Source organism: Gobio gobio (genome assembly GCF_949357685.1).
Source record: "Gobio gobio genome assembly, chromosome: 25".
NCBI classification, from domain to species: Eukaryota; Metazoa; Chordata; class Actinopteri; order Cypriniformes; family Gobionidae; genus Gobio; species Gobio gobio.
Genome location: NC_137121.1, coordinates 17,903,081 through 17,914,433, shown reverse-complemented (window position 1 = coordinate 17,914,433; position 11,353 = coordinate 17,903,081). Strand labels below are relative to the sequence as shown.

The 11,353-nt window shown below is 36.1% G+C and overlaps 1 protein-coding gene across 2 annotated transcripts; it reads left to right on the top strand.

Annotated features, from left to right (window-relative positions):
- The first annotated feature begins 338 nt into the window (after positions 1-338).
- On the top strand, positions 339-9,550 carry fbxl9 (F-box and leucine rich repeat protein). 2 transcript variants are annotated; one of them, XM_079809138.1, is made up of 8 exons: positions 339-719; positions 3,092-3,193; positions 3,403-3,720; positions 4,326-4,997; positions 6,013-6,231; positions 6,384-6,542; positions 8,796-9,013; positions 9,090-9,550. In XM_079809138.1, exons 1-8 carry the CDS (start codon positions 693-695, stop codon positions 9,256-9,258), a joined length of 1,884 nt encoding a protein of 627 aa, XP_079665264.1. In that variant the 5' UTR covers positions 339-692; the 3' UTR covers positions 9,259-9,550. The 2 variants fall into 2 exon arrangements, with proteins under 2 accessions (XP_079665264.1, XP_079665263.1); XM_079809137.1 differs by having other exon boundaries at positions 6,330-6,542.
- Positions 9,551-11,353: the final 1,803 nt, after the last annotated feature.

The window sequence follows — 11,353 nt, the reverse complement described above, 5'->3', positions numbered from 1 at the left end:
TTTATTTATATATATTCTTATTATTGGAATAAAAAAAATATGTAGCCTATAATGATGCAAAAAGCATATATATATATATATATATATATATATATATATATATATATATATATATATATATATATATATATATATATATATATATATATATATATATATATATATATATATATATATATATATATATATATTTAAATATATATATATCATACATAGCCTAAGTGATTCGTATAAATGAGCTGTATATGGCTAACATATGTCACATCAAATGAATTACTGCGCCATCTGTCGACACAAATCCAAAGTTTGGTTCTGTCTCTCGTTAGACTACGTTTCCCAGGTAACGTTGCGCGCTTCTTGCACGTGATGTCCAATGTTGTTCTCTCTCATTTCTTTAATAATTTCTTTTGAAAAATGTTTTCCTGCTCACGTTTCTGAGGGATTTAGGATGTGGAGGAACGTGTTGTGGATAATGTTGAGGTTTGGTGCATCGTTTAATACTTTGTGAGGAGGAACAACGAGAGGGTCTTATCATCAGATGATCCCGTGCTCATGAATGTTGCACGTTGACAGTCCGCGACCTGCCAATTGGACGATAAACAACGTTGAGCTTAGTCAACGATTTAATATTGATATTACATTTATATAAATGATAATCAATAAGAGCAGATAACTGAGGTGAGCGCATAGTCATGGAGAGTCCATACCTACCCACTGAGGTGAGTCCGTCCATCCACACAGCACACACTGTAGGCTAGCCGCTAGTTACGTTAGTTGTTTAGAGCTGAAATGACAAGTAGGCTAACATGATTCCCAACTTGTATTTTCATTATCTTTCGGTTTATTCGACAGCACGGCCTTTCTGAAATGTACCATAGTTTTGATGTCTTTTTGACATAATACAGAATTGGATGTTAAGAATGAGAATATATCACATTTAATTACTAACCAAGTTTACAGCTTTTTTGAAAGTAATTTTCTCTATATGGGTGAAACAGTAAAACGATAGATAGAAAGAAGGACAGACATCGGCTTGCCTATATTAATACATAACAGTATAGGTTATTTTTATTCTCTGTATATTCTCTGTATATTCTGTATATTCTCTGAATTAAAACTATTATTTAGGGGTGGGCGATATAGCCTCAAAATTATATCACGATATTTCAAGAATATTTGCGATAACGATATTTATGACGATATAGAGAAAAAAAAAGTATGGAACAAAGTTTTATTGGTTATTGCAGCTGGTAGGCAGCAGCATTTATTAGTGCAAACAAAACCATAACATAACATTTTAGTTTAACAATAATGTCATTTATGCCATGGTCTGTCTGAATATTTGATTCTGATTGGCTGGAAGGTGTGCAATAAAATCGTTTAATGCACAGGTAGTTCCAAGTCAGATGAATCCTTGTTCTATATTAATGCACTGTTTTTATTTCAGGTGTGTTTAGACAGAGCACTGTAATCGGTTTAAAAGTCTGAAAGTCCGAATGAAAATGCTGCATATAAACACTGCTTTCATAAAGATACACTAATATTTCTAAAGAGTAAAACTTTTTATTTTGTAACAAGTTATGAAGATAAATGTTGGAATAATGACACAGACATAGCCTGTCTACGCCATCTCATCTGACAGCGTTTGTCCCAGGCACTTTCTACTTCAACTGTGCCTGACAGAAGAATTGATTTTTCTGAGGTGTTTCTTACAGCCACACCAGATCGGTTTAGATAAAGTCTCGTGTAAACTGTCCACAGAATCGTTCAATCGGAATGATTTTAATCGGAATGACATAAAAGTGTGCATGTAAACAGGGCCATTGAAGCTCACACGCAAACACACGCATGTCACTCGCATTCAGAGAGCAGAGATCGCGCTGCACATTCATGAGCACAGAAACTATTAACACCGCCCCGTGACTTTTAGCAATAAAATAGCTAAGTTACTGGATAACTACATTATATTTCTCAGCAACGATGGGGTTACATCGCTATTTTTCAGTAATAAACCCACATCTTCGTTAAGAGAGACGCTGAACAGACGCAGTCACACAGGTACGAATCTCTCTCTCTCTCTCTCTCTCTCTCTCTCTCTCTCTCTCTCTCTCTCTCTCTCTCTCTCTCTCTCTCTCTCTCTCTCTCTCTCTCTCTCTCTCATTAATCCAAATAAACGATATAATCCATTCATTCAAATAAATGTAATCTTACGCACTACTTTATCTCTGTGTCTGATTCAAAGAATGCAGAATGCTAGATCTAACGAGCCGTAACTGACGAAAATAACTGTCAATGTTACCCTTCCGGTCAAATATTGCGCTGAAAACATCAATAGCAGCTTTAAGTTGTCAATGTTTTGTCAGTTGTCAAGAGGACTGACCTCTTGTAACCAAGTAGCTCCCTTTTTAGGTACTAAGTCGTTATCGGAGGCTGACATGCTGCTCTTCGTGTACACTCTGACAGGTGGTGTTGTTGTGCGCGCTAGGGAACGTAAATGCGCCATACGCCATCGCGTCGCTATATCATTGATATCGCGATATGACACTTTTTTATCATGTAAACATTTATACCGGTATTATCGTGGATGGTATGGCACACCCCTACTATTATTTATATATATATATATATATATATATATATATATATATATATATATATATATATATATATATATATATATATATATATATATATATATATATATATATATATATATATATATATAATGTATAATACCCATATAATACACATATTATATAATTATAATATTCATTAATATACACGCATACATTCATATAAATCTTTATACAAACTATTAGTACATACAAATTGGTTAAAAACATCGCTTGCCTGACATCTATATTATATGTAAACTAGTTTTTGTGATATGTATATTATGTACACTATATATGTGTGTGTCTTTTATCTATATATCTTCTTATTATTGGAATTAAAAAAACAATATGTATAATGTGCAAAATGTTGCTTGGACCAATCATATAGACCAATCATATAGGATCATATAGTTGAGTCTTGCCTTGATATTTGCCCGAGAGAGCATAACCTGCCAGTTTTCTCCCTTCTGCTCCAGATTATCACCTACATATTGAGTTACCTTCATGTAACAGATCGAAAGGAGGCATCACTGGTCTGTAAGAGTTGGTACGAAGCAAGCCAAGACCACCAGTTTCAGGTTTTCATTCAACATTCTATTTTAACATTCATTTTTTTAGTTTAGCCCACTTCCCACTTTGATTTAACCCACTTGTAATGTAGACGCATATACATTTTTCGTGAAGCTGCTTTGAAACTATGTGTTTCGTGAAAAGCGCTATACAAATACATTTGAATTGAATTGAATTCCACAGTTGTTTAAATTGCCTTTTGGGTGCTTTAATCTAGAAAAATGCCACCTTCAAATTCCCCATTTCCACATCTTCACTGGACTTTATCCGTGCACTTGGTGCAAGGCGGCCTCGCTGTGGCCTAGTCATCAGTCATCTTGATGGGTCCAGCCTGTCAAGACAAGTACTTTCGGAAGTGGGGCTTCACCTCGGCCCTCACTTGGACAGTTTGGCTCTACCTGGCAGCAGTATCACAGAGTCTTCCCTGCTGAGCCTGCTACCACATCTGACCGGCCTCCGCAAGCTGGACCTTCACGGGCTGGACAGCCTCTTTATGTCTGGAGCTTTTTTGTCAAGACAGGAGCACCGTCGACAGGTTACCTCTTTAAAGAAACCTCTCAAAATTAATATTTATCTAGCCTAAATTGAAAAGTAAAAATGTTTGTTTTTTATATATATATATATATATATATATATATATATATATATATATATATATATATATATATATATATATATATATATATATATATATATATATATATATATATATATATATATATATATATAATTATTTATTAAAAAAAATATGTGTAATATTTTAGTTAAATGTATTCTTTTAAATAAATATTTTTATTTAGTATAATAAAATTATTATATAAATTATAACAAAATATGATATTATAATTAATTGTATTTTACATTTAACAAAATACTATACAATTTTCAAATAATTATTGCTTTATCTGTAAAAAACATTTTTTTTATGCATTTCTTTAAAAAAATATATATTTTAGAATATTTTGTACAATTTAAAATATAATTTTATTATATATAAATTGTAATGTTTTATATTATTATTCAACTATATTTTTATCATGAATAAAATGGTTTAATATATAAAAAAAAAGAAAGAAAATAACACGTTATTTGTCCAAATGATGGTGTATTAAGTTTAATCTAATATTTGTGCAATAACAGGTCGAGAACGCTTTGAGGAACCTGGAGGAACTGGACTTGTCTGATCTCCGCTACCTCTCAGATCTCTCTTTCAACCGGCTGACGAGTTGCACTCCTAGGTTACGCAGTCTAGCTCTGGCCGGATGCCACATTGCATTCGAGTTTGACCCGTACCGAGGTAGCCCGGTCGGGTCTGGCTCCTCTGCTCTAGTTTCCCTCCGTAACCTCCTGAATCTCTTGCAGAGGCAGGCCTCCACACTCCGCAGCCTGGACTTAAGTCGCACCAGCATCACCCCCGAATCCCTCCGCTCCATAGCTCAGGTGCCCGGCCTCCGTCTGGATGATCTGAGTCTACGCGGCTGTAAAGAGCTGACCGACTACTCCATGGAGATCCTCTGCAAGCACCAGAACGGTCTGAAGACGTTGGACCTCGGCGCCTGCACTGAGTTAACCAGTAGGACGGTGCTGGCTGTGGGCACTGAGCTGAAGGAGCTGCAGTCGCTGTCTCTCTCACAGGACTGGAAGATAACGGATAAAGGCCTGATCGATCTGATGGCGCTGCCTTGCTTGAGCACTCTGGATCTGTCGGAGTGTCTGCACGTCAGTGGTGCAGACCTGGTGAAGGGATTGTCCTCTCCACAGCCCAGGGCGCAGCTGCAGGCCCTTAGCCTAAGAAACTGCTCATACATAAGGGTGAGGCAAAAGTGCTGAATGGCACGCATGCATAAAATAACATTTGCACCATATCAGTTATCAGCCAATATTAGAGACTTAAATTATTTTATCAGCTGATATTAGATGTTTAATAGTGCCAGCTCATATCCCCTACTTTTAAAATTAACTAAAAAATTATAATTTAATAACTATTAAATGCCATCTTTAACAAATCTCAAAATGAATATCCCTTTTCAAACTGTAAATTATGTTTTCATGTCTAAATTCACAATTGAAACAGTTAATTAATTTTTTTATTTTGTATGTATTAACAAAAATATTTTAGCTGTAATATTTTCATATATATATATATATATATATATATATATATATATATATATATATATATTTTTTTTTTTTTTAATCAATACATATGATATCTGTATACTGTAAATTATAATGTTGTAACAATTAATTTTAGTGTTTTATTTTTCATTTATTTTTTAACTAAATATGTATTATATTCTATTTAAAATTGATAAACTAATATTATATATACATTTTATTGTTATAATTGAAATATTTTATATTATAATTTATTAATATTTACTATAATTAATAAAATAGTATAAAAATGTAAAATTACATAATTTAAGATGATATAAATATATCTTACAATTTTTGCGTTTATAGTTTGTATTAAAAATACCTTTAAATTAATATCCATTTTTCACACTGTAAACAATGTTGTGATGCCAAAATTCATATTTACAATAATTGATTTGAGCAATTAGTGTTTTATTTTTTCGTTTATGTATGACATTTTTTATAATATTTGTATAATTTATAATAAAATAATGTTGTACATACATTTTAATATTATGATGATAATTTGTAATTAACCAAACAGTATAAAAATGTAAAATAAAAAATGATTGGCGTATTTAGGAGAATTGGAATATACAGTTTTTGTTTTGCATAATTGAATTTGAATATTTTCCTCAAATAATTTTTGTATTGTCCCTATTCTTGCTAACCCCCTGTTCTCAAACAGGACGCAGTCATGTTCTCCCTGACGCAGTTGCTCGGCAGTAACCTGAGAAAGCTGGACCTCACCTCCTGCGCCTATCTCACTGACCTTAGTGTTCACGCCATCGCAAACTACCTGCCTGCGCTGGAGGTGCTGCGGCTCGGCTGGTGCAAAGAGATCTCCGATTGGGGGCTGCTGGGGATGGTGGAGCCCACCAAAAATTGTGAACCAAGAGATAAAGAGGTGAGATTGCCTTTGTTTTTTTTTAGGACAAATATAATGTTTTGATAATCAGTGCACACAAAATGTACAATATGCTGATAAATGCCCTAAATGTGAAGGATGATAAAGGCCCAAGCTTTACTAGGACATTTGGAAACATGGGCTTTTTCCAGCCTCCCAGCCTGCCTTTCCAGGAGAAGCCACGTCTCGTAACCGAAGAGGACCTGGGGGCGTTTAGAGATCAGGAAAGAGCATCACTGCTGGCCCTCAAGGGTCTTCAGGAACTGGACCTGTCGGCCTGCTCGAAGTTAACCGACACCAGTATCACACAGGTCAGTACATTATTAACAGTGCATGCATTTTTTGTTTTTTTACTCACAAATTGTAGTCCATTACTGAATATAACTTACATTATGAAAATTATAGCTGGGAACATAGGTAATGTAATCTGACTACTTTGTGATTACTTTTAACCTAACTTGTTTATAAGATTGAATAGGACAATCTTGTACCATATTGATTATATTAAAAAATATTATCATTGAGTTATCATCGACTACTTGTGTCATTTAGGTTTTCCCAAACAAGGGTTTGGGAAGGAACTTGAAAGAGGTTCGCTACTGATTAATTCAATCTTAAAAATGTTAAAATATTTAAAATAATAATTTTAAAACACTAACATTTTTCATTTTTTATTTTCTGTGGCCTCTTTATTTTCCATGTAATTATAGTCATGTGACTAGTGGCCCGTCTGTGTGTGCAATTCCACACACCTTTTAGCAGGGCTCTACGCTAACATTTTTCTTGAGGAGTACTTGTGCTCCTAATTAAAAAAAATTAGGAGCACAGTCAAAAATTTAGGAGCACTTTCTGATCAATAACACGTATACCAATTATAACTTTCCCATTGGATGATCTTTGTCCCTTTAAATTAATGTCCAGGGGCATTTTTACCATTATAAGAGCAATGTTTTCTAATCTTATTAAATGTATGCATCCTCTTTTGTCAATTTCTTCATTTAAAATAGAAAAGTTTTTTTTTTAAATGTTAATTTAAACAATAAATTCAGTTAGAGCAAAAAGACACAACCAGACTGTTACCAATCAAATTAAATCAGCTTCAAAAGTAGAAGTGGCACAGAAGCTCTATCTGAAATGGTGTTTAGATACATTTACATGCAGCTCATGGGTAAATAATGTTGTATAAATGTTTTAAATATAAGTTTTTGAATTTAGAAATAGACTATGTACAAGTTAAACTTAAACTTAGTTAAAATATTTATATTTTAAATAAATAGTCCATGCAAAGTATAAATATGAAAATAAAACAGCCAGTAGGTGGCGTCAAGTCTATGTGGGAGTCATTGATTCAGTCGTTCAAACGCAGATTCATTCGATCGAATCGCTTGAAGATTCACGAAATAAACAGTATTGTGGGAAAAACGTTGTTACTTAATATCAACTTGTCTATTGGACTTTTGTACAAGATCAGTATCACATTTGCAATCATGCCAATACTCGGAGCAATAGCAGTCCGTGACTTTAGGCGCTGAAGGCGTCTCGCGGAAGAACATTGCCGCCGGAGCTACTTCTCTCTGTTTATGTCTATGGCGAGTCACACAGGGACTGTGCTCCTCCGCAGCGCTGCGACCCAAACTGGAATTGAATAGTCAGAATAATAACACTTATTATATGTGTACCGTACCGTAGTGATTCAGGGTAAGATAAAAAGACGGTTTGGAAAATGGATTCATGATGTACTCTCATATATACATCTAGTAATTTTTAAACACAATAAATGTTATGGACTGCAGCTGATAAAGATTAAATCAAGAACTCATACAGGAGCGTTTTTAAATAATTTTTTATTAATTCATTTTTGGTGGCATTTTTGCCCCAAGCCCCTGTTAATTTTCGACCTTGTTTATGATAATCCAAATGTGGTATTTCTAGTTAAGTTTGGCTGCAAAGAAACATCAGCGCGAGGCGTCTGGTAAGTGCATGGCCGCGTCACACCCGTTTCACCCATAGACCGTGGTTTCAATCTGTGAAGTGTAGTCCGTCGCACACGTTTTTTGCACATGCTCTGCTGACAGAAGGCATGAAAAGCAGTTGATTGCAGCACGAAACGTAACAGTTGCTCAGTCAGTCAGTTTTTGTAGTTTTTATTCCGATTGTATTATACATCTATTCATGAGAAGCGATCGGGTCACTCGCACCGGTGCAGTCGCACGCAGTAATTTTCAGGCGCAAATGCGCCCAAAATGGTCGCTATGTAGAGCCCTGTTAAGACTTTCTGAACATTTAGAAGCAATAGGCCTTTTTAGAATAAGATAAAAATTATGAATTAGGGAGAATGATGAATGCTGACTAATTCACTGTCATTTTATGAATATAAAGCAATTGTGTGATTAATTAAAAAGTAACTGTAGTGTTATTGTAAGCATTTTAAAATGTTAAATAATCTAATCACAACTATTGATTTTTTTGTAAAATGATTACGTAATCCAGATTACATATAATCAGTTTGCCAGCACTGGTCAATCAGTGCTAAATAATAACCAAAATGTTCCTGGCCACCTCAGGTACTCCGTTTCCCAGACCTGCAGCGTCTCTCGCTTTCTATGCTGCCTGAGATCAGCGACGACAGCTTGGTGTCCGTAGCCCTTCACTGCCGCAACCTCACGAGCCTGGCACTCAACTTCTGTCCTCAGATCAGTGACCAAGGCATGGCGCGGGCCCTTCCGCTCCTCCACAGACTGCAGCATCTGTTCCTGGCCTGCTGCGACGCAGTTACTAACGAGTGAGTGACATCATGCAGTGCTGTTTTCATACTAAACAATTGAGCTCTGCTTAACACGGTCACTGTGTTCCTGCAGAACTCTTTCCATAATCGCACTGCACTGTGACAGACTCAGGACCCTCGATGTGTCCATGTGCAAGGACATAACTGTGCACCAGGTGGACCTCCTCCAGTCCCGGCTGCCCTTCCTTGAGAAAGTCCAGTGTCGCTTTGCCAATAGCACCGATTTCACTTTGGTAATATGAATCTGTAATACAGTGAAAGTGAATCATATGAAAATACTGTATATTTAAAGCACTTTTAACTCAGGTTCAAAAGAGTAATCAATTCCTAAATGCTTTATTTTTTTGCATAGGACTATACTTGTGTTATTAAAGTGGTGAATCACTGCTTTGAATGTAAAAGTTTCAGCTCTTGTGTTCACACATTTCAAATTATTCCAGTGTAAACATGATCTGCTATTGATTAGTAGATATAAAACGATACTTTCTAGGCTATATTCCAGACAGTATGTCAATAAATTATTATAAGAATTACATTTTGTTTTGTCTTTCTCATAATTTTTTCTGCCCCACTGTGATTTATGCTGTTTATACGGTGCATCCGGAAAGTATTCACAGCGCTTCACTTTTTCCACATTTCGTTATTCCAAAATGGATTAAATTCATTATTTTTCCTCAAAATTCTACAAACAATACCCCATAATTACAACATGAAAGAAGTTTGTTTGAAATCTTTTCACATATATATATTAAAAAAAATTTAAATTCACATGTACAAAAGTATTCACAGCCTTTGCCATGACACTGTCCTGTTTCCACTGATCACCCTTGAGATGTTTCTACATTCTTGATTGGAGTCCACTTGTGGTAAATTCAGTTGATTGGACATGATTTGGAACGGCACACACCTGTCTATATAAGGTCCCACAGTTAACAGTGGATGTCAGAGCACAAACCAAGCCATGAAGTCCAAGGAATTGTCTGAAGATCTCCGAGACAGGATTGTATCGGGGCACAGATCTGGGGAATGGTACAGAAAAATGTCTGTAGCATTGAAGGTCCCAATGAGCTAAGTGGCCTCCATCATCTGTAAATGGAAGAAGTTTGGAACCACCAGGACTCTTCCTAGAGAAAGGCCTTAGTCTGGGAGATGACCAAGAACCCAATGGTCACTCTGACAGAGCTTCAGCGTTTCTCTGTGGAGAGAGGACAACCTTCCACAAGAACAACCATCTCTGCAGCACTCCACCAATCAAGCCTGTATAGTGTGTGGCCAGACGGAAGCCACTCCTAAGTAAAAGTCACATGATGACAGCCTGCCTGGAGTTTGCCAAAAGGCACCTGAAGGTCTCTCAGACCATGAGAAACAAAATTCTCTGGTCTGATGAAACAAAGATTGAACTCTTTGGCCTGAATGGCAAGCGTCATGTCTGGAGAAAACCAGGCACCGCTCATCACCTGGCCAACACCATCCCTACAGTGAAGTATGGTGGTGGCAGCATCATGCTGTGGGGGGATGTTTTTCAGCGGCAGGAACTGGAAGACTAGTCAGGATTGAGTGAAAGATGAATGCAGCAATGTACAGAGACATCCTTGATGAAAACCTGCTCCAGAGCGCTCTGGACCTCAGACCGGGGGGAAGGTTCATCTTCTAATAGGACAACGACCCTAAGCACACAGCCAAGATAACAAAGGAGTGGCTACGGGACAACAGTCAGCGCCCAGACTTGAACCCGATTGAACATCTCTGGAGAGATCTGAAAATGGCTGTGGGCCAGCGCTCCCCATCCAACCTGATGGAGCTTGAGAGGTTCTGCAAAGAAGACTGGGAGAAACTGCCCAAAAATATGTGTGCCAAGCTTGTAGCATCATACTCAAAAAGACTTGAGGCTGTAATTGATGCCAACGGTATCGAGCAAAGGCTGTGAAAACTTGCATGTGATAATTTTTTTTTTTTCAACATTTCAAACAAACTTCTTTCACGTTGTCATTATGGAGTTATTGTTTGTCGAATTTTGAGGAAAATAATTAATTGAATCCATTTCGGAATAAAGCTGTAACATAACAAAATGTGGAAAAAGTGAAGCGCTGTGAATACTTTCCGGATGCTCCGTTTACACTTTACAACTTCTGTATTTTGTGAGCACTAGATAAGGGTGAACTCTATGACAGTAATAAGCTCAAAGGTCATTAGTTTTATAATATAGTTTGTTGCTATGTAACCTAAAAACGTTCTAAACTTGGATTATATATATCAGTTACCCAGAATAAATAATAACCAAAATGTTCTTGGCCGCCAGGATAGACAAACTATATATATTCCAGCTGACTTCTGACC

Bases quoted from the DNA above. Each gene is read 5' to 3' on its own strand.
- fbxl9 (XM_079809137.1), top strand. From the start codon at position 693: ATGGAGAGTCCATACCTACCCACTGAG. The intron at 3,721-4,325 runs GTTACCTCTTTA...GTGCAATAACAG, and splicing joins GACAGGAGCACCGTCGACAG to GTCGAGAACGCTTTGAGGAA. The intron at 6,232-6,329 runs GTGAGATTGCCT...CTAAATGTGAAG, and splicing joins GTGAACCAAGAGATAAAGAG to GATGATAAAGGCCCAAGCTT.